The sequence below is a fragment of the Notechis scutatus genome, chromosome 2 (assembly GCF_049901735.1).
Source record: "Notechis scutatus isolate UNSWTSFEM ecotype Mainland chromosome 2, rNotScu1.2, whole genome shotgun sequence".
Lineage (NCBI taxonomy): Eukaryota > Metazoa > Chordata > Lepidosauria > Squamata > Elapidae > Notechis > Notechis scutatus.
Window position 1 is genome coordinate 22794918 of NC_142010.1, and position 23881 is coordinate 22818798.

Genomic DNA, 23881 nt, shown 5'->3' on the forward strand with positions numbered 1-23881 from the left:
TTCTATTCTATTCTATTCTAATTCTATTCTATTCTATTCTAATTCTCTTCTCTTCTCTTCTCTTCTCTTCTCTTCTCTTCTATTCTATTCTATTCTATTCCATTCTTTCCCTATTCTATTCTATTCTATTCTATTCTATTCTATTCTATTCTATTCTATTCTATTCTATTCTTTCCCTATTCTATTCTATTCTATTCTATTCTATTCTATTCTATTCTATTCTATTCTATTCTATTCCATTCCATTCCATTCCATTCCATTCCATTCTATTCTTTCCCTATTCTATTCTATTCTATTCTATTCTATTCTATTCTATTCTATTCTATTCTATTCTATTCTATTCTATTCTATTCCATTCCATTCCATTCTTTCCCTATTCTATTCTATTCTATTCTAATTCTATTCTCTTCTAATTCTCTTCTCTTCTCTTCTCTTCTCTTCTCTTCTCTTCCATTCCATTCCATCCCATTCTATTCTATTCTATTCTATTCTATTCTATTCTATTCTATTCTATTCTATTCTATTCTATTCTATTCTATTCTATTCTATTCTATTCTCTTCTATTCTCTTCTCTTCTCTTCTCTTCTCTTCTCTTCTCTTCTCTTCTATTCTATTCTATTCTATTCTATTCTATTTTACTCTACTTTACTTTATTCTACTCCATTCTATTCTATTCTCTGTCATCCAGGTCATGGTTGTCCTAAATGTGCTTTTTCAGGAGGCAACTGGACTTTCTTGTTTTTTTTTCTTTTGAAGATGTTTTGCTTCTCATCCAAGAAGCTTCTTCAACTCTGACAGGTTAGTGGGAAATGGAAGGTTGGATTGCTATGGTAGTCTGGGAGAGCATGAGGATTCTTGCCCTGGGCTGGGGACTAGATTAGAAGATCTCCAATATTTCTTCCAACCCTATGGTTCTATGAAGTTAGGATTTATATTTTATTAAGGCAGCCGGAGGATACATTCACTTTTGGACATGCTTTATTTCAGGGTTCGGTGTGAGCAAAGCTCTGGTACCTGCTAGGAAGTCTTTTATCTTCTGGATGAATTCCCTCAGCTTGGCTGTGGATTTCTCTACCTGGTTCCGAGCTCCTTGAGCCTGGTCCAAGATGTCCTGAGCGTGGTTCCTGGCATCCTGTGCCAGGTTCTGGACTTCTTGCACCTAGAATGGAAGCTTCAGCTTAGTATTTCTCAGGGGCATCTGGTAAGGGGGTCAAAAAATGATGTTGTGACCAGGGGTGGGGTTCAAATTTTTTAACAACCGGTTCTGTGGGCGTGGCTTAGGTGGTGGGCGTGACTTGGTGGTCATGTGACTGGGTGGGCATGGCTTGGAGGTCATGTTATTGGCTGGGCGTGGCCAACTCAACATCACTCACATTGAGGCACACATCTCCTCGCCTGGCCTCTCATGACTGTGGGGATGCTGCAACAGTCGTAAGTGTGAAAAATGGTCATACGTCACTTTTTTCAGTGCCACTGTAACTTTGAATGGTCACTCCACACAAGCAAAGTACCAGCAAAGGAGGGGGAAAAATACTCCAGAGAAGTTCCTGAGACAGGAAGTCTAGTCCTGCCAAGAATGTAATAAGGGTTAACGGAGAGGCAGTTTCTGTAAGCAACACCAGAATGTTTCCTTCCTGCCTTCCTTACAGGATTAGGCCAGTAATTTCTTCTAACGACCGGTTCTCTGAACTGCTTAGAATGTTAACAACCGGTTCTAGTGAATAGGTGCGAACTGGTAGAATCCCACCCTTGGTTGTGACCATGCAATGCATGTAGGGTGTGCTTTGTTTGAACAGTGGTAAATACTACCTTGATATTTTTTTCCCCCCCAATTCACCATGTAAGCTTTACTATAATCTTGTGTTTTTTTGACGCTTTTGTGACTAAACATTGGAACTGTTCACAACAGGAACAGTACCCTGACTTTTAAGGAAGAATGTTTATTTACAGGTAGTCCTTGAACAACAGTTCATTTAGTGACCATTCAAGGTTACAACAGCATTGAAAAAAAGTGACTTTAGACTTTTTTTAAAAAAGCCATTCCTGCAGACAGGAGGAATTAACCAGAAATCATTAATCAGCATGTGTGTATCAGCTGCTCCACACAATAAGTCAGAATACTTAGCAAATCAGGCATAATATCTTCCGCAAAAAAGGTACCATTTTAAAGGCACACTTAGGGTTACGCGTCACTGCATGTTGTTTTTATAAGCCACTTAGATTCTATTAAGAAAAACAAAAACAAATCTGTAAAAGTGTGTTAGAGTCTGAATCCAGGGGAGGACTGGAAAAGCTGACTAGCCTTGAATCAGCTGATGGGGAGAAAGCTACGGAAAACAGCCCCACCCACCCACCCTAAACCTTGTATTGCTTCTTGTAGTAGTCTCTGTCATTAATGCAGAATTACCTCATGGCGATATGGGTGGCAAACAAATTTAATAAATAAATAAAGTAAATTAGTCTGGAAAGATTCCTATCAATAGGCAAGTAGAAATAAGCACACCATTCTGATCAGCCCAGTGGTGGGAATCAATTTTTTTTTACTACCAGTTGGTGGAGGGTTCTTGCGCTGAAAAAGAGACGGCTGGAGGGGACTCCTTTTCGGTCTCCAGATGCCTCTTTTTCAATGCAAGAAGTCTCCTCCAGCTGCCCCTTTTTTTGGTGCGAGAACCATGTAGCTACCGCTCTGCTTCTCCAATGGGCCGGTGCATGTTGTGCTTTTTTTCGGTGGGGCTGGAGAACACATGGCCGTTGCAGGCTTTCTTGCAACAAACATTACTGAACTCCGGCTTTGCTCCGCTTCTCCAACAGTCCAGCACCGCCCTGTTCTCCGCGCTGGCTACTCAGACTTGCCGGGCCCAGCACATAGAACAGGGTGTGCTTATTTCGGTGGGGCTGGACTCCAGCCGCACCAAAAAAAAAAGCACGCAGCAGCTTCAGGCATCTTGCGACAAGGGGGGGCAAGAAGCTCTGGGACATCCACCCACCCACCTGCTGGCTGGCTGGTCTAGTCTGGTCTGGTCTGGAAGAGGCGTGTCCGCCAGGAGAAGGAAGTAAGCGTGCTCCAGGAGGGCAGGCAGGTGGGCGGATGTCCTGAGGCGGCTGAGGCAGCCACCGCAGAACATCCGTCCGAGCTGCACCGTGGCCGCAACGTGGTAGGGAAAATTGGAGAGTGACCAAGGCAAGTGAGCAACTGGGCAACCCGGCGATCGGGTCGGGAGCATGGCCAGGCAGGGGTCGCCACTGGTTCGGCAATCCACGCCAAATCACCGCTACCAGTTCACCTGAACCGGTGCAAACTGGTTGAATACTACCGTGTTTCTCATATAATAAGGCCGGGCCTTATTTTTTTCTGAGCCCCGAAAAAATGTCTAGGCCGTCTTTTCGGGGGTGACTTAATTCCCCCCCTTGCATCTTCGGGCGGGCAGGGCAGGCAGCGACGGCTTGGATGTTGACCTCAGCGTTGGTGGGGCACTTCGTATTGGGGTCAACGCAGGCAGCACCATATCCGGGTGTGCAACAAAAGTACTTCCTAACGGCCAGCCCCCCCACCATTCCCCCCCATTTCGCATGTTTTAATATAGGCCTTAATTTGGGGGGAGGGGCTTCATTTCATTTCATGCCTATAAAACATGCTGGGACTTCCTACTGGGGGAGGCCATATTGTTGGAGAAACAGGGTACCTTTGGATCAGCCCTCTAGGACATCCTTGTTCCTTACACCTGACAAAAGCACACACATATATATACGTTAAATCAATTAAGAAATGTGATCTACAATTTAACAGCATCTTTTCATGGTATGCTTCCATACAGTCAGCCTGGCATTGTACCTTGTTAACAATGGTGACCAACTGACTTGCTGTGGTCTCCAGCTGCTGTGAGATATTCTGGGCAGAATGTAGGGCCTTGAGGGACATAGGAAGAGCTCCAGTACAACCAGGGCCTCCACAGTGCCTTTGGCCTGAACTGTCCTTACAGGAAGCTCCTCCACAAGAAGCTTCTTCACAGGCCTCTTCTCCAGAACCTCCGCAGATCTAGAACAAGACAACAAACAAAGATGATCCAGCGAAAAGAGGCCTCTGATGAGCTGTTGACCTCATCAATAGACCAAGCATGAAAATGCCGGACTCAGGAACAAGGAACAGGAAAGGGAAATGAATTAAATGTGCATTTGATTGCAAACTTGTCTATTTTGTTTGTTTAACAGGAAAGGGAAATGAATTAAATGTGCATTTGATTGCAAACTTGTCTATTTTGTTTGCATGAACCTAAATTTGACATTGGCATTTCCCCAAATTCTGCAATGTAATTCCTATTCAAAATGACACATGAGGGAAAAATCTCAACAAAATACAAAATGCCATGTATAAACATCTATTACATTAGGGAATGTGGTGGAATGTAATATGGATTCCCAGGGGGGAGGGACTGCTTTCCAGAGGGCAAAGAGGAATAGAGCTTGGAAAGTTTGCTCAGCAGGCAGAGAGTTAAAACTAGCAGTTCCCAGAGTATAACTTATAGTTATACGTAGCTGTAGTTATGTAGATAGTTGCTTTAGTCTGACAAGATTCTGTCTGTTGGTGAAGAACAATAAAGGAAACTACTCAGAAGCTACTCCATATGTCGTCCTTGGTTCTTGGGGCCTGACAGGGAATATTTTAAAAATTGTGTGTATTAGACACCATTGCAAAGAAAAATGTGTGTGTTCAGAGACACACACACCTAAAACATACACATTTAAGTGACCATTCTTACAGAAAAGTTCTCAAATTCAACCTAGTAAACCCGGCAAACTTGCAGAACCAGAATTGGCACGCTGGTCCACCTGTAGTCTAACCAGAAGGCAGTTTGGACGGGGCTATCATTTCCTTCTCCCAGAAAACTCCTCTCGGCTTCTGCCATTACTATTCTTTTCCTCTTATGGGACTCACTTTCTGGTTTATATTGTTCAGGCGGAGAGCATCAACCTTCCGTTGGATGTTATTCAGAGTCCTTTGGTGAGCAGCCGCCCTCTTGCCAAAAGCCTCTCCTCTTTGTCTCAACAGCTCAACCGTGACCACCCGGGTATGTTTGGCTTGGACCATGGGACTTTGACGCCCTCGAACAGAGGCATTGGCCTGCCTCAGGGCCTGTTCCGATTGCTGGAAGTACTCCACGATGCTACGGAAAGACTCTGCCAGCAGAGGAAAAACAGGGTTTATCAGGAAAGGAACATGACTTGTATGGATGCTCCTTTTATGTAACATGGCAACTACAATTAGAATAGAATAACCTTGGAGGGACCTTGGAGGTCTTCTAGTCCAACCCCCTGCTCAGGCAGGAAACCCTACACCACTTCAGACAAATGGTTGTCCAATCTCTTCTTAAAAACCTCCAGTGTTGGAGCATTCACAACTTCTGAAGGCAAGTTGTTCCACTGATTAATGTGTTCTAACTGTCATGAAATTTCTCCTTCATTCTAGGTTGCTTCTCTCTGTTAAGAATAACATGGTTACCTAACGTAGTTTGGGTAAAATAATATATATAAACTATGATAGTGAGTTTAACTGAAGGAAGAAAAGAGGTTTGACTCCTTCATATCTCTACTGCGAAGAGATATATTACTGGACTGATATTTGTAAGTGTACTGACCTCTTTTTCGACACTGGACTTTGCAACTGAATAATCCCGGACGGACTGAACTAGTGTATGGACTGCTGACTATGCTAAAACACTTACTGGAATAAACTATTTAACTAGCACAGTGTATCTGTTTTACTGAGTGTAAGCTACAAAAACGTTTATCTCACATATTTGCCTGCCTGACTGACTGCCGTGCAGGTTCTGCTAGGGTGTATATCCCTAACACTCTCCTTGATTAGTTTCCACCCATTGCTTCTTGTCCTGCCCTCAGATGCTTTGGAGAATAGCTTGACTCCCTCTTCTTTGTGGCAGCCCCTGAGATACTGGAAGACTGCTATCATGTCTCTCCTGGGTCCTTCTCTTTACTAGACTAGCGATGCCCAGTCCCTGCAACCATTCATCATATGTTTTAGCCTCCAGTCCCCTAACCATCTTTGTTGCTCTTATCTGCATGCACTCTTTCTAGAGCCTCAACCTCTTTTTTTACATTGTGGCAACCCCAAACTGAATTCCTTACCACTGAAGCTGGCGTTTACCATCTTTCCCAGTTGACTTCTAAGGTAGTTGACGGTCTGGTTCAGTTTGTCTGCTTCTTCATTCAATGCTTTGAGGTGGCTCCTTTGCTCTGTCACTTTCCATTCAGTGCTATCCAGGCCCAAATCTGTATCTTGCAGGTGATCCCACAGCTTATCCATGTCCGCCCTAGAGAAGGAGGGTAATATAAGGACTCAGGTCCCACTCACCCATATGCTTTTTTGGCCAAGACATTCCTTGCAATAAAGGTAGGATCAGGGGTGGGATGCTACCGGTTCGGCCCGGTTCTGTAGAACTGGTAGCTCTGAAAAGCAGCAGAACCGGTTCGGTGCAACGACCTTTTTGTCATTTGTTTGGCCCGCCTGCCCACCCGCCCGCCTGGCCTCTTGGCTGTCCTCTATTTCCTGTTTTTTCAACCTCAGCTGCTCTGCGCAGCACAGCCACGACTCCAAAATAGCAGGACACTTTGGGTTTGTAAAAACTCTGCACCTCATCAAAAGACAATTTGGGTGGCCGTCCCTCAAAAAGGACATTGAAAGCTATGCTGCGAGCTGCCCCACCTGTGCTGCTGCAAAGAGAAGACAAGGAAAATATCCTGGACTTTTACAAACAGTAGCAGACCCTTCTGCACCCTGGAAAGAGATCTCTATGGACTTTATAGGTGGACCTTCCCGAAAGTGCTGGACATACTGTCATTTGGGTTGTAACTGAACTTTTTCTCCAAACAGGTTCACTTTATTCCATGCCAAAAGATCCCAACTGCCAAGGCATTGGCAAAGATGTTTCTAATACACATCCATCGCCTTCATGGAGCTCCCGAACGGATTATCTCAGATAGGGGTGTTCAGTTCACATCCAAATTTTGGTGGGCATTTTTAAACCTATTAGGCTCCACCCAGGGGTTGTCGTCAGGAAATCACCCCCAAACTGACGGATCGACGGAGAGAGTAAACAGCGTATTAGAACAATATTTAAGATGTTTTATTAATCACCAACAGGACAATTGGACTGACCTTCTTCCCTTTGCAGAGGTAGCATACAATAACTCAGTCCATAGCAGCATGGGGCTCACCCCATTCCAGGTAGCCACGGGCCAAGAATTCAACCCCATGCCAGAACTACCCACCAAAGATTCTGAAATCCCCTCCCTTAAGGAGTGGATGGAGCCACGTGGCCAGTGGTAAGATTATCTTTACAGGAAGCTAGAGCAGTTTACAAAACTCAAGCAGACAAAAAACGTTGTGAATCTAAACCTTTCAAGATTGGGGACCGTGTATATTTGTCCACAAAATTCTTAAAATCATTACAACCCTCTAAGAAATTAGGACCAAAATTCATTGGCCCATTCCCCATCTCCAAAATTATTAACCCTGTGACGGTAGAGGTTCAACTTTCAAAAACACTTAGGCAGATTCATTTAGTATTTCACTGTAGTTTGCTCAAACCAGAGATCACTTCAAACCTCAGACCCCCCACTTCCCACACCTCTAACCCCCATTATGGTACACGGGGAACAACATTTTGAAATTAAAGATATCCTTGATTCACACACTCATCGTGGATCCACACAATATTTAGTAGCTTGGAAACACCTTCCTTCCTCAGAAAATGAGTGGGTAGCCAAACAACACGTAAAAGCACCCACATTACTACATAAGTTCCACCAAAAATACCCTGATAAACCATCCTGAATTGCAAATGTAATGCATGATTTTTGTTTTTTCCAGGTAGACCTATCTGTTTTTTAAGGAGGGCAGGATGTCAGATCCGTATATCTGTCATTTCTTCAGTGGAAGAAGAAAAGGGGAGGGAGGCTGATAAAGAAATCCTTTCTTGATGTAACCTGAATATATTTAATCTTATATCGAATTTGTATAACCCACGCATGATACAATGAAAGCCAGATGGCCGGAGCTATCACCTCTGAGAGGCACAGCCAGGAGATGAGAAGATCATAAAAATTCCACAGTGAGATGGGTCCTGGGAATCTCTGGAAAAGTTCATTCTAAAAAGGGGGCGAGGGAAATTAGGTATGCCCTGGGAAACTGTGAAAAAGATCGTTACTTACAAAAGGGGTGGGGAGGAATTACCATACTGGCTTTTGTTTCACTAAATACACATCGAGATAAGGGGAGGGGCTCTAAACTCACTTATGTATCCCTGTATGCCTGAGAGACCTCAGACGCTGCTTTGAACTCCTACAGGAATTATCTCATCTCAATAAAGGATTCCTTTTTGATTCGTTTTGATACGTTTTCAGAAGTTCATTCTAGTTGAGTGAATGGGAGAAGTTCTGTAGCCTGACAAGGATTTTCAAATGCTGCGCACCCGTGCGCAGCGCTTGTCAGCTGTCCAGGTGGCACAGCTGATGACTTCTTTCCGAATGCTTTACATGCGTGCAAAACGCACTGTCACTGAACCAGTAGTAACACCAGTTGAATCCCACCCTTGGGTGGGATATATATAGATGGTCCTCAACTTACGACCATAATAGAGCCCCAAATTTCTGTTGCTAAGTGAGTCAGTTCATGAGTTTTGCCCCCATTTTACATAATAATATTGTTGTTAAGTGAATCTGTCTTCTCCATTGACTTTGCTTGTCAGGAGGTTGCAAAAAACGATTGTGTGACCCTGGGACACTGCAACCGTCATTAATACATGCCAGTTGCCAAGCACCCAAATTTTGATCACATAACCTTGCCTAAGCAGGAGACCCTACACCAGTGCTTCTCAACCTTCCTAATGCCGTGACCCTTTAATACAGTTCCTCATGTTGTGGTGACCCCCAATCATAAAATTATGGCCCGGTTCCTAAGACTATCGAAAATTTGTGTTTTCCGATGGTCTTAGGCGACCCTTGTGAAAGGGTCGTTCGATCCCCAAAGGGGTTGCAACCCACAGGTTGAGAACCACTGCCCTACCTACACCATTTCTGACAAATGGCAGTCCTATCTCTTCTTGAAAGATTCCAGTGATAAAGTTCCCGCAAATTCTGAAGACAAGCTGTTGGTCGGTTGATTGCTCTCACTGTCCGAAAATTTCTCCTTATTTCTAGGTTGAATCTCTCCTTGTTCAATTTCCATCCATTATTCCTTGTCTGGCCTTCAGGTGCCTTGGAAAATAGCTTGACCCTTTCCTCTCTGTGGCAGCCCCTCAAATATTGGAAGACTGCTATCTCCCCTGGTCCTTTTCTTCACTAGACTAGCCATGCCCAGTTCCTGTAACCTGTAAAAATGATGATCCATGATGATCATCATCAAGTGGTGAAAAATATCTCATCAAGGATGGCCATGGAAGAATACCAATAGACTGAAAGAAGATTATGTGTCATGCACAGAAAACGAACGAGAGACCATATCTCTGTTTCTCCTCCCCATTCTTCCCACCTTCTACCTATTGGACCAGTGATCCCCAACCTTTTTTATGCCGCGGCCCAGTATCCCCAACCTTTTTTATGGCGCAGCCCGGTACCGGCATCAGCTGGGCGCCGCCATCTTGTTTTGATGAAAAAGTGCTTCCGGTGAGCTTTCTATCCGGAAAAGCTCACCGGAAGCACTTTTTCATCAAAACAAGATGGCGGCGCCCAGCAAACCAGCGGCCCGGTAGGACTTGTTCCACGGACCGGTACCGGTCCGCGGACCGGTGGTTGGGGACCCCTGTATTGGACTACCTATACCTCCTACCTTGTATCTGCTAGGAGGTTGTTGAGCTGCTGTAGCACAGAACCACTCAGACTCTTTCTACCCATCAGAAGCTGTTCCACCCAAGCCAAGCTGCTCTCCAGGCTGCGCAGACGGCTGTTGCTGGCTTCAGGTATGGGGCCGCCTTCCTTCAGGGCCCGCACTCTCTCCTGCAGCCTTTGCAGCTGTTCATTGAGCTGATTCAGCACGAGATCCCACCGGCCAAAGCACTTGTGGCAGGGAGGACAGTGGGGAAAGTTCATCTGGAAACCACGCTGGCACTGGTTACAGTTTCTTCCCGTAAAGCTGCCACGGCATAAACAATGTCCGGTTAGGCGGTCACACTGTGGGCTCTCAGAGCCGATCGGGTCACATTTACAAGCTGCAGGGAGCAAAGTCGGAGGTCATATCCAAGGAAAATTAATAAGCTAATAATAAAGATTATTACACAAACAGAGAAGATGTCAAAGCATGGAGTCCCTTTAGTTCACCTGCAAAGGTATGTCAGCTTGTCCAATTTCTTCTCTCTGCTCAACAGGGCTGACAGGATGGGGCCCATCCCAATTTGTACAAAGTTGGAAAGGGTATGGAACTGTTAAAATAAGGCACCTTCCCCTTTTGCACAGAACTATAGATAATCCTCGACTTACAACCATTCATTTGGTGGCTGTTTGAAGTTACAACATTGCTGAAAAAAGTGACTTATGACCGGTGCTTGTACTTATAACCATTGCAGCAAGTCCATAGTCACACAATCAAATCGACATTTATTTGCTCTTTTTTTTAATTAATAAAATTTATTGTCTACCTACCTTTCTGAGGAAACTCAGAAACTCTGGAAAGAAAGAAAGAAAGAAAGAAAGAAAGAAAGAAAGAAAGAAAGAAAGAAAGAAAGAAAGAAAGAAAGAAAGAAAGAAAGAGGGAGGGAGGGAGGGAGGGGACTTATATACATATACATTGTATATAATTGTTAATATTATTTTTTATCTTTTGGGTCAATTACTACATTACAGAATAGGTTTGATAGGAGATGGAGGTTACAGCAAGACACCAATTTGGTATCTTTCCCAAGTGTGCAACTTCAATTCTTTTTTAAAATTGCGAACACGACATTTAAACTCAATGTTTATTTAATATAAATAAGTAACACAATAAAGAAAATCATACAACTAATATATTCCAATCTCTCATTAGAAGCCTACAATCATATGAAATATTTCACATTTTCATTTTTTATATTTCCATTTTCTAGCTTTGATTCGAATCTAAGAGTTTTGATTCAAATGAGAATGATGGCAGCAGAAATCTAATACGCCAGATCGGGGAAAGCTGGTTTACAATCCGGCACAAGTCTGAACTCATTCCCATGAGAACAACCTCCCAAACATCCAACTCTTAATCTGATAGGGTTTTCAATAAGCTGTTTTGTGTGTGCACATTGTATTGTTGGCAGAAAGTGTCTGATTACATTCGATGCTCATATTTACCTAAGCACTGCTCTTCTGGGTCGCCCCAGTGATTTTCTTGGCAATGAGAACAAACACGACCTCCAAAACCTGGCTGGCAGTGGCACTGCCCTGTAAACTGAGTAAAAAAAAAAAAAAAAGGCCATTTAGAATGAGGGCAGTAATATACCAGAAGCCCCAAAGTCACTGTGCCTGTTTTAGCACCTCTCATTTGGGGTTAACTTTCCAAGGTCTTGGTCCCTTACCATGTTGCAGTCTGCGCGTAACGAATGGGTCGGATCACAGTTACATGGCTGGCAGCCCAAGTCGCTGCCGAAACCCCAGAAGTTCTGGGCACATCTGTCGCAGTTCTTTTCCACCACATTGGCACGGCAGGGGCAATGGCCTGTAGTTTGATCGCAATGGCAGATGCCTTCGGAGCAGTAGGTGGGCAAAGTGCCCTGTTCATTACATGTGCAGCCTGGGAGAATGAATAAGGGTTAGTATCAGTAAAGCCACAGCCTCCCTGCTTGCCTGGCTTACAGCTTTTCCTGCCAAGAATTTCTTTGGAATCCACAAACAAAATTCTGTGGGTTCCAGTGTTATTTACGAGATTACAGAGTGTGTAGCGTTTAAGAATTTCAGAAAGAATACATAAGCATATATTGATTTTGCTTCAGATGTAGTTGTAAGAATCACATAGGATCTTTTACTCAAGTCTTTTTTTAGTGAAATCTCATTTTTTCCCCCCTCTGAATTCCTCAAACACCATTTTTGGTAGTGTACAGCTCTTCCAAGATTTTTGGGTTAATGTACACATCCCAGTTCAGAAGATTTTTGAGGCTTCTCTGGATTGATTAACCTATTAGCTGTTCAGGAGGAATGTTTTATAGATGATCGGGCAAATATACATGCATGAATTCAGATGCTGGAGAAGACTCCCGCGAGTCCCTTGGACTGCAAGGCAATCCAACCGGTCAGTCCTAGAGGAGATCAACCCTTTAGGAGGCCAGGTGCTGAAGATGAAACTCAAATACTTTGGCCACCTAATGAGAAGGAAGGACTCGCTGGAGAAGAGCCTAATGCTGGGAAAGATTGAGGACAATAGAAGAAGGGGACGACAGAGAATGAGGTGGCTAGATGGAGTCACTTAAGCAGTCGGCGTGAGCTTAAATGGACTCCAGAAGATGGTAGAGGACAGGAAGGCCTGGAGGAACATTGTCCATGGGGTTGCGATGAGTCGGACACGACTTCGCAACTAGCAACAAAATTCAGATGGACAAATGCACAGACTGTATGTGTGATTTTAGGGGGAAGGAGAGAAAAGGGCTGTTTGAAGGGTTGGGGAAGCACTGGAATCTCCTGGGGTTGTTGGGAGATGGGAATTAATTCCATGGCGACTAAATTGGGAGCAGAGAAAATGAGCCCTGATTAGCTGCCCTACTTCTATACCAGCTTACTTCTTTTTCTAGGAATACAGCTAAAATTGGTTTAAAGTACAAAATGTTGGATGAAGTTGAAAAAAATCTGGGATGCGAATAAACATGGGGAAAAGGGGCCAACATTGACTCAGATACAGAAACGACGTGCAAGAAGGCTCTACATTTTCTCCCACTGATACCAATATACGTAGGCTCCAGTCCCAATGATTGTTCACAGAATTACTGGTGTGAATGAGAACTGAAATGTTGGACAGAAACCAGGAGGACCGAAATGTGATTTTTGAGTATAAATTCAAACATAGACTGGACAACCATTTGACCAAGATGGTGTAAGGCCTCTTGCCTTGAGCAGGGGGTTGGACTAGAAGACCTCCAAGGTCCCTTCCAGCTCTGTGATTCTATGTGTGATGACCCAGGATGGGATACAAAATAAACACAGTTGCAAAAAAACAGGTGAAGCCCCTTTTATTCCTTCACTTTGCTTCCAAGCTCCAAATATCCTTGACTGGAGACAAAAAACTCCCACACAAGCAGTTACAAGAAGGAGGAAATGCCGTTTAAATTATAAAGAGTAAAAAACAACACAAACCAGGCAAGATAAGGGCTTGAAGACGTCCACAGATATCGGAACGCACACTGGGAAGGACGCCAAACTCAGAGAGGAACAATAAACTAGAGATATTTCCATGCTTTGTTTCCAGCACTTGCCCGTACGCATGTCCGTCCTCTTATCCAGTTGTTACAGCTGCAGCCTATGAAGAGGATCAAGGTCCTCTCCTCCCCAGTAGACCACGTATCTCCCTTATAATCCCCTCCCTGCAAGCTCTAGGATGGGGAGGGGATGGGCCTGGGTCCTCGTCTGACTGCCCAGCCGGCCTCTGCCCTTCTCCAGCCTCCTCCACAACCTTCGGAGCCACACTTCCACTCCTTGTCGACTGTTCCTCCTCTCCCTCAGAGTCAGTCTCTACCAGGGGCATGACACCATGTTCTATATCAGGGGTCCCCAATTCCTGGGCCACGGCCCATTACCAGGCCATGGCCTGTTCAAAATTGGGCTGCACGAGCAACGGGCAAGCGTGCACTTACGAAGCTCCACTCACACAAGTGGCAGGCAAGCGCATGTATGCAAAGGTGGGCGCTTGCAGTCGCGCGCAAAAACTCCATTCACACAAATGGAGCTTTGCATACGAGCGCAAGCATCCTCCACTCATTTGAGTGGAGCTTCACACGAAACTGCGTTCGTGCGAGTGGAGGACACATGTGCCTGCCACTCACAGCACCCCACCCTCCCACGCTGGGCCACCAAGCTGGAAAGGTTGGGGGCCACTGTTCTATATTCTCTCAACCCAATCTACTTTATCAGATAGCTGCTGGGAGGATGAAATAATCCCCCCAGGCACCACCCTGAGCTTCCAAAAGAAAGGAAAGAGAGAAATGAAATTAAATAAAGACTGGTCACAATCTCAGAACTTCAAGGAGACCGCCCAAAAGCCCCTTCTCATTCCCCGTGGATTTCTGCCTATCACTCAAGCTGGCTCAATCAAGTGGTGGTGCAGCAGTGTTTAGAATGTCGTACTGATATTGCAGGCTATTTCTGCCGACTTCCAGGAGTTCAATCCTGACTGGCAGGGCTGTCTTAAGAGCATTAAGATGACCCAACCCATTAGAGCGAGGAGGCAGGGAATGTTGCGGGGTCCCACCCCTGAGGAAGATACACCTGGTGGGATCCAGAAGAAAGGCCTTCTCTGTGGTGGCTCCCTCTCTCTGGAATATCATTCCACCAGAGATTAGAATGACCCCCACTCTAGCACTCTTCCGAAAGGCACCGAAGACCTGGTTTTGCCAGCGGGCCTGGGGAACCCAGAGAAGGATGGAGCCCATCAAATGGCTAGTGTGATCCCCTGTCGTTGGGGCGGGGGTGGGAGTTGGGTTGCTTTTTTTTCTTCCAAATTTTGTTCTATTGTACTTTATTAATTTATTTCATTCTTTTTGTTAGTTTTTATTGTTTTTTAAATATGGTTTTACATTGTGTAAGCCGCCTCGCGTTGCCATGGGCAAATAGGCGGCAATATAAATTAAATAAATAAATAAATAAATTATGGGCCACAGGAAAAGCAACATACTGGGGCCCCTATGACAACTACTCATAGGAATAAAAATGTAACTGGTCGTATAAAAATTAAACATATATTTGCACGTTAGTGTTAATTTTTTTAAAAATGCAGTAAAAATGTGATAAATACGTTGCTGCATTTATATGATACAAGGTGCATTGAAGGGTTAACATACACAGATTAGTATGGGGCCCCTATGCTCGTGGGGCCCACCGGCAAGTGCTCATCAGGCCCATGCGTTAAGACAACCCTGCAGACTGGCTCAAGGTTGACTCAGCCTCCCATCCTTCCGAGGTGGGTAAAATGAGGACCCAGATTGTTGGGGGCAATAGGCTGATTCTGTAAACCGCTTAGAGAGGGGCTGTAAAAGCACTGTTGAAGCGGTATATAAGTCTCGGTGCTATTGCTTATTGCTATCTCACTCACGTCGGCAGCTCCGTTGAAAGGCATTGCCATAGTAGCCAGGCTGACATTCAGCACAGTGGGGTCCACCGGTGTTGTAAAGGCAATGTAGACACTGACCAGTATGTGGGTCACAGGCCTCGGGGTCACTGGGATCAATGTTATTGTTACACTGACAAGGGCGGCAGGCACCCCCTTCCTGCCCAGGGGTTCCAAAATAGCCAGGGGAACAGCGATCACATCGTGGCCCTGCAGGAAAAAGAGCAAGTTATCCATGAGATTTTATTTTTTATTTTTTTAAATGGAACTTTCTCCTTCCTCTTCCTCTGCTACTTCACAATCAGCCAATATTAATGGATTTCGGAGAAATTGGGAGGAGGGGTTGGGGTTGAAGTTGGTGGAGGAAATTTGGATTCATAGGAATTCTGGTATCCAAAGGCCTGAAAAAGTATTGTACTAATATTGTACTAAGGAGCCACGGTGGCACAGTGGTTAGAATGCAGTACTGCCAGCTACTTCTGCTGCCTACCGGCTGACTGCAATTCAAATCTCACCAGGCTCAAGGTCAACTTCCATCCTTCCGAGGTGGGTAAAATGAGGACCCAGATTGTTGGGGGCCAGAGGCTGACTCTGTAAAAACCACTTGAGGGGGCTGTAAAAAGCACTGTAAGCGGTATATAAGTCTAAGTGCTATTGCTAATAATGAAATTCACTGTCCCAGCTGGATGTGTAGTGTACCTCTGTATGTGCATGGGAGGGAGGGAAAATTAGCAGAAAATAAATCCAGGGATTGGCTTGCAAGTCTTAAGACGACACAAGTATCTCCATGGGGCTACTACTGTTTGTGCTCCCTGCATCGGTCTGCAAAAAGACATAGGAGGTCTCATGCATCTGCTGACTGTATTCTTTTGCTGAGTCACATGATGGGCAGGTCAACTTAGCATAACTGTGCCAAGAGTCCGATAATACTTGAAAGGGATACTGGAGAAAGTGGGCTTGCAAAGGATGGAGCATCACCGAATTCTGAAACTTAAATTATTGCGGCAATCATACACCTTCCTTGCCCCAGGATACAGGTAGTCCTCAACTTACAAGTGTAACTGAGCCTGTAATTACAGATACAAGTCATGGTAGTTGTTAGGCACCTGATTTTGTGACCTTTCTTTGCAATGATGGTTAAGCGAATGCCATAGTTGTTAAACAAACCCCTGTTCTCCAATGGGCTTCTTTTTTTTTTTTGCCAGAAGCCAGAAATAAATGCCCAAGACAGCAAAAAAGAAAAAGCCTGGGACATCACAAGTGGCCGTAAACACAAGCCAGTTATGAAATGGGGTCGCATGACTGTTGGAACTGTTGGAACTTTGAAAGTTCTTGTAAGAAAGTTCTGGGTGCAATTCAAGGTTGTCACCTTTAAAGCCCTTCATGGCTTGGGACCAGGCTATCTGAGGGAACCATCTCTTGCTAGTCACATCTACCTGGCCCATCAGAACGGGGAGGCAGGGAATGTTGCGGGTCCCATCCCTGAGGAAGATACACCTGGTGAGACCCAGAAGAAGGGCCTTCTCCATGGTGGCTCCCTCTCTCTGGAACATCATCCCCCCCCCCCCCCACAGAGATTAGAATGGCCCCCTCTCTAATACTCTTCCGAAAGGCGTCGAAGAAGACCTGGTTCCGCTGGCAGGCCTGGGGAACCCAGAGCGGGATGGAGCCTGTTAAATGGCTCGTGTGATCTGCTGTCGCTGGGGCAAGGAGAGGAGGGTGGGTGTGATTTTACTATATTAATTTATTTGATTTTACAAGTTTTATTGTTTTAAATTGTGGTTTTATAGGTTGTAAGCAGCCTTGAGTCGCCATGGCGAATAGGAGGCAATACAAATCTAATAAAATAAATAAATAAATAAATGAATGAATGAATGAATGAATGAATGAATGAATGAATAAATAAAGTAGCTCTGTGGTGTTAGCAACTGGTCGTTAAGTGAGAATTTAACATATACCTTACCTGTGTAGCCAGGAGCACACAAGCAAACTATCTGGTTTGTGCCTCTGTCAGCCTGGCACGAAATGCCGTAATAGTGACGAGAACCTGGATATCCAGGACAAGGACACGGCCGACACTGTTGCCCTGATCCCAGGACTGGGTCTCCATAGTATCCATCCAGGCACCTGCAAGGGAAACAGAAGTCCAAGCAATGGCAGGCCTCTGAAATGATCGTGATTTTTTTCAAGATTATTTTTCACAAATTAGTATGGTCCAGAATGGGCACTCATATGATCCATAGTATATAAAACCTTGCTGCAGAAGATTCTGTGGAGCACTACCAACATTATAAGTTCCAATGAAGGAGAAGGTCTCACAAAATATAGGTAGTCCTCGACTTAACAATGGTTCATTTGGTGACCCATCCAAAGTTACAACGGCACTGAAAAAAGTGACTTATGTGAAAAAGTGAATGGTGAAAAAGTGATATTTTTCACAGTTACAATCTTTGTGGCATCCCCATGATCGTACGATCAAGATTCAGATGCTTGGCAACTGGCTCATACTTATGACCGTATCCTCTTTTGCAATCTTCTGACAAGCAAAGTCAATGGGGAAGCCAGATTCACTTAACAAACTTATTACTAACTTATCAACTGCAGAGATTCACTTAACTTATCAACTGCAGAGATTCACTTAACAACAGAGGCAAAGAAGTTTGTAAAATGGGGCAAAACTCACTTAAGAAATGTCTCCACTTAACAACAGAAATTTTGGACTGAATTGTGGTCATAAGTCGAGGACTATCTGTAGAATACTGATGGCTTGTATGACAACAGTTTACCTATATCAAAAGAGCTCTGAACTTCTTCTCTTTTGAAAACCAAGGACAAGAAAAGGACCAAAGAGATGGATTGAAATTTGGGCTGAAGAATGCAAGGAATTTCCTGATGATGAAGAGCTGTCTTCCCTAGAATAATGGTAGACTCCCAATCACTATAGGTCTGAAATAGGTTCTCTATTGCTACTTGATGGATATTAATTACTGGATTTCAGGCCTGAGTTTAGTTTACTTTACTTTATTGTCATTGCACCTCATACAACAAAATTAAACGCCATCTTCAGTGTACATTATAACTATAAAAATAAAACACAAACACACATCCTTCACATTCTATACAATTGAATTGAAAACCTGATATGGCATTAATATTGCACTATACAGTAGTATTCAATATAGTTACTGCCTTGGGATAGAAGCTGTTTTTCAGCCTATTTGTCCTTGTTTTTATTCTCCTGTACCGTCTGCCAGATGGTAATAGTTCAAAAAAAGGGTTCCCAGGATGAGATGGATCTTTGAGAATGTTTTGAGCTTTCTTAAGGCAGCGGGAGCTATAAAGCTCTTCCAAAGAGGGGAGAGGGCAACCAATGATCTTCTGGGCAATGACGTTAACCCTCTGGAGTGCTTTCCTATCTGCCACTGTGCAATTGGCAAACCATACAGAGGTGCAGTAAGTTAAAATACTCTCTATGGTGCAGTGGTAGAAGGTCACCAGCAGTTTTTCATTCAGTTGTTGTTTCCTGAGAAGCCTCAGGTAGTATAATCTCTGCTGGGCCTTTTTGACCAGTGCTGCAATGTGAGCATCCCAGGTCAGGTCCTCTTTTATGGTAACACCCATGGCCACTTGCTCCACTTGGTTTCCATTGATAATCAAGGGCTGGATGTCTGATCTGTTCCTTCTATAGTCCACTATAAGCTCTTTGCCTTATTGGCATTAAGGACCAAGTTATTGTCTCCACACCACGAAAGCAACCGGTCTACCTCATCACAATAGGCAGACTCATCCCCTCCAGAGATGAGTCCCACCACTGAGTAAGGGGTTAGACTGGATGACCTATAAGTGTCTTTTAATTCACAATTTCTATGACTCTACAAATTAATATTGCACTCTACAGCACCTCCCAACATATTCCTTTTTAACATTTCCCCCTTCAAACTCATAGGTAACCTACTTTCTGTTAAACTTCTTATGCCATCAATTGTTTATTTAGTTATGCAATTTATCTATCATCTCCTTGTAGACTCTAGCTGGATTGTAGATGTCACACGGGTTCTTCCTAAAATAACTCTGCAAGTTCAGCTCAACTCTTCCCCTGAAGATTGATATCTATGAAGTAAGAATAACACCATTCTTAGGGGAGAATAAATGAAAGACTCCTCTAGATTGCCTCAAGGAACAAGATGGGGGGAAAAAAAATGTTATCTTTGATCATAATCCTGCCCAGCATAAATACGAGGGCTATCCACAAAATAGATTACATTTTGCGATAGAAAAAAAACAAAGTGTAGGGAAAAAAATTATTATATACACTTGAAAGTGACACTTAAATACTACTTTTCAACATATTCACCGAACAAATTGAGGCACTTAATCATAGCGGTGAACAAGCTTTGTAATTCCATTGTCATAAAATTCAGCCGCCTGAGATTTGAGCCAGTCAGTCACGCCCGCCCGCAGTTCCGCGTCGTCGTCAAAGCGCTGTGTTCCAAGCCAGGTCTTCATCCTCGGAAACAAGTGGTAGTCGCTTGGTGCAAGATCGGGGCTGTAGGGCGGATGAGGAAAAATCTCCCACTTGAAAGCATTCAGGACTTCTCGAGTGCTGTAGTTCGGCCATTTTTAAACTTAATGCACCATTGGCGCACTCCACCTTCAGTGATGATGTTGTCCCCATACACTTCACACAGTTGCCGAAAAATTTCAATCGGTTTATGGTTTTTTGCCAACAAAAACCTTATCACTGATCGCACCTCACAACTCGCGGGATTTTCAATTGCAGCACACATTTCAAACGTTTGCTGTGAAATAATGGGCAACGATACGAACCTCCCACTAGCACGACTAGATGCAGACTGAGCGGCGGACGCACAGACCAAAGATGGCCACGCTAGCTCGGCCCCTTCTTGCTACAGACGAAAACGTAATCTATTTTGTGGATAGCCCTCGTAGATACATCACTCAAATCATTTTATTTGTTAGAAATGCTTAATCATTCTCAGCACAACATTTCTCCTATGGCTTAATGAAGTGGGGCCTTACTCTAACTTTCCATTCGTCTGCCATGCTCACCTTTCACAATGGCGGCCTGCTGTATAATCTCGGCATTGTTGACAGGCTCCGGTGTGTGAATCACATTTCTCTGCGTGCCCGTTACAGTGACAAGGACGGCAGTGAGGGAAGCCCCACTGGTCTGGTGGACACTGATCACACTGGCGTCCCACGATACCCTGCTGGCATCGGCATTGCCCACTTACTGGGTTGCAGATTTTGGAGATCGAACCCTCAGGGGAACAAGCACAGGCTGTGAAAACAAGAGTCATAGTAGAACTTTCAGGGATCATTTCTATGGTATCCAACTAGAGAAATGCACTCAAAAGTGATCGGCTGAACTGGGGGATCGACAAACATGGAGACTGTCAGATCCATGGTATCTGCTATTCTTCAATGTAAGAAGAAGGGCCGGGGGGGAATTGGTACAAGTAATCCTTTTTGATGTAACCTGAATATCTTAAATCTTATATTGATTCTGTATAACTTGCACATGATATACAACTGGAGGACTGGAGCCAGATGTCTAGAAACTTGTCACCTCTTGGAGAGATAGCAAGAGGAGAAGGGACCATAAAAATTCCAGCTCTGAAAGATACTCCCTGGGAAACTCTTCTAAGATACATTCCCAGAAAAAAGGGGGGTAGGGAATTAACATATTGGTTCTTGGTTTGACTAAATCCACATCAGAATAAGGGGAGGAGTTCTAACTCCCTTTATCTATTACTGTATGCCTGGAAGCATCTTAGATTCTGCTTTGACTAGTACTGGGCTCACTTCCTTTCAATAAAGAACTCCTTTCGAAGCACCTAGCTTTCAGAAGTTCATTCTTTTCGGTTGAAGGGGAAAAGTCCACTGCTTACAGAGACCTTATTCTGATGGTGGGTCAGGAAAGCTCATCCTTATTCAATGAGAATGAGAATGGAATTGCAGGGATGGACGTAATTTGTGTCAATACAGGCAGTCCTTGGTTTATGTGAAATCAAGTTTGACACCCCTGATCTAATCTATATCAAAGCTAACATCATTTGTGCCACTCTATAAAAAAAGTATTCTGTTTTCAGCCAGAGGTTTCATTCCTCTCTGACTTAGAATGCTGGTTGTTACTGTGCTCGTGTGTTTCCTGTCAGGCATCCATTTTGAAAAAAGATAAAAATGAGGCAGGTCCAGCCTTAGGTACTCACAGCTGCAGCCGTAAGGTCCAAATCCGTAAGTGCCTGGGATACACTGGTCACATTGCCGACCCATAACATTGGGCTTACACTGGCACTGTCCTCCCAGTTTATGGCAGACGCTGCTGGTGGAACCCTGGAGGTCACATTGACAGGCTTAGGAGAAGAAAAATACAACAATGCAAGAATTAGGGTTATAGGTGGAACATAAAAGGCATCCTGCAATCAAGTAAGATTGGACTGATCTTGGATTTTGGGGTCACAAGGTGAAGGATGTGAGAAAATGCCTCCCTGGAAGACTGAATAAAACTCCTCCCTCTAGAGCTGACTCAAAAGGCAAGCAATATTTGGGACACGCCTGCTTATGCTATGCAGTAGATTCTGCAGCAGAACTCCAAAATGCTAATGGAGATAATAAAATAATCAAGGAATCAAGACATGATTTTCAGCAGTAATCAGGAAATCACATTCCTGATATTATCAAGCATTTGCTTTATTAGCTTGAAAATTTTAAAGGTTTCTAGACTTGATGATTGTATATTTTAAGACATTTCAGGTCTGGAAATAATGTTTTCTGACTGCAGAATTCAGAAACAATCATCCATAGGAAAATTCCCTTTCTTATACTTCTCTTGTGATGCCTCCTTAGGTGTTTTGGTCACCACACTATAAAAAATATGTTGAGACTCTAGAAAATGTACAGAGAAGAGCAACCAGGATGATTAGGGGACTGGAGACTAAAACATAAGAAGAACGGTTACAGGAACTGGGCATGGCTAGTCTAGTGAAGAGAAGGACCAGGGGAGACATGATAGCAGTCTTCCAATATTTGAGGGGCTGCCATAGAGAGGAAGGGGTCAAGCTATTTTCCAAAGCACCTGAAGGCCAGACAAGGAATAATGGATGGAAACTGAACAAGGAGAGTTTTAACTTGGAAATAAGGAGAAACATTCTGACAGTGAGAACAATCAACCAATGGAACAGCTTTGCCCTCGGAAGTTGTGGGAGCTTCATCAACTCTCAAGAAGAGACTGGATAGCCACTTGTCAGAAATGATAGAAGGCAGGGCTGTGAAACTCCTGGCCCACGGGCCGGATGCATCACATGCTGCCCACACCCAAGCCCAGTTTAGCGAAGGGGAAAAAGTCTCGATATGTCACATGATTATGCCGTGACGACGTGAGTTTGACACCCCTGGTATAAGGTCTCCTGCTTGAGCAGGGGGTTGGACTAGATGACCTACAAGGCCCCTTCTAACTCTGTTATTCTGTATTCTTATGCACAGATTGAGCTCACCCTGAGGAAACTTCCATCCTTCAGTCCAAAACTTGCTGATTTATAGGAAATATTTTGCTACGTTTGTCCCCATTTAATTTTTCAGACACTGGGCTCTATCCTTGCCCATAGCATTATAACACCAGATTCGAGAAGATCAAAGCTGTTTGCCTCGCTGGAATTCCCACCATCGGTCCATATAAGTTTGGGCTGATGCTTCCTGGAATTCAACACCCTTGGGGAATGAGACACTGGCCCTCTCCCACCTGGAGGGGGGCATCCTTTCACTTACACAGACCCCCATCATGGATCAGGGCAGAAATGCTGCAGAGCAGGCGGGCACAGGTCTCGGGCAAGTCAGGCATGGTGGCCATGCGAAACAATTCCAGGCAAGTGTAGTGTTCCAGGGCCTCCCGGCGCTCCACGGAAGCTGGGTTGTCACCATGGAAACCAGGAAGTTCTGTCACATGGGGTAAGAGAACCAGCTGTGTGGGATAAAAGGAGGAGGAAATCTTAGAGGGGGAAAAAAAACACGTACGGAGGCAAAGATACATGTCCCAGGATAATGTTGACGGATCCAATCTGGGTCGGTCACTGGAACTAGAGGTTCAGTCTTCTGAGTTTTCGGGCTCGTGCTGGAGCCTATCCTCAGGGAACTTCTTTCTCACCGGTTCTGAGGAGGAGCTCCAGCATGAGCCCGAAAGCTCAGAAGACTAAATCTCTGGTGCCAGTGACTGACCCAGATTGGATCCTGAAGAAAAAAACACTGTCAAATCTCTCTCTCTCTCTCTCTCTCTCTCTCCTCTCTCTTTTCTCTCTCTCTCTCTCTTCTCTCCCTCTCATCTCTCTCTCTCTCTTCTCTCTTCTCCCCTCTCCCTCCCTCCCTCTCTCTCTCTCCCCCCCACCATCTATTTACCTCATTTACCTCTCATTCAATCTTTCCATTCACAAAATGCTCAGGGAGCTTGACACATTAACACATTGCAGGTCTTCCTTAGCTTACAACCGTTCGTTTAATGACCGTTCAAAGTTACAATGGCACTGGAAAAGGTGACTTGTGATTGTTTTTCACACTTATGACCATTACAGCGTCCCCATGGTCACG

The 23881-nt window shown here is 44.3% G+C and overlaps 1 protein-coding gene across 4 annotated transcripts in view; it reads right to left on the reverse strand.

The window, feature by feature from the left end:
- LOC113421963 (laminin subunit beta-1-like) overlaps nucleotides 1-23881 on the reverse strand; it is a 106902-nt gene that overhangs the window by 15480 nt on the left and 67541 nt on the right. For all 4 annotated transcript variants that reach the window (XM_087954431.1, XM_087954432.1, XM_087954433.1 and 1 more), the window contains exons 19-30: nucleotides 23069-23261; nucleotides 21514-21657; nucleotides 20351-20582; nucleotides 17244-17407; nucleotides 15266-15490; nucleotides 11550-11764; nucleotides 11326-11422; nucleotides 9842-10220; nucleotides 6142-6326; nucleotides 4934-5175; nucleotides 3833-4036; nucleotides 1015-1159 (exon numbers count right to left, since the gene is read on the reverse strand). In XM_087954431.1, the coding sequence (XP_087810557.1) occupies nucleotides 1015-1159; nucleotides 3833-4036; nucleotides 4934-5175; nucleotides 6142-6326; nucleotides 9842-10220; nucleotides 11326-11422; nucleotides 11550-11764; nucleotides 15266-15490; nucleotides 17244-17407; nucleotides 20351-20582; nucleotides 21514-21657; nucleotides 23069-23261 (2425 nt within the window). The remainder of the gene's footprint in view (nucleotides 1-1014; nucleotides 1160-3832; nucleotides 4037-4933; nucleotides 5176-6141; nucleotides 6327-9841; nucleotides 10221-11325; nucleotides 11423-11549; nucleotides 11765-15265; nucleotides 15491-17243; nucleotides 17408-20350; nucleotides 20583-21513; nucleotides 21658-23068; nucleotides 23262-23881) is intronic.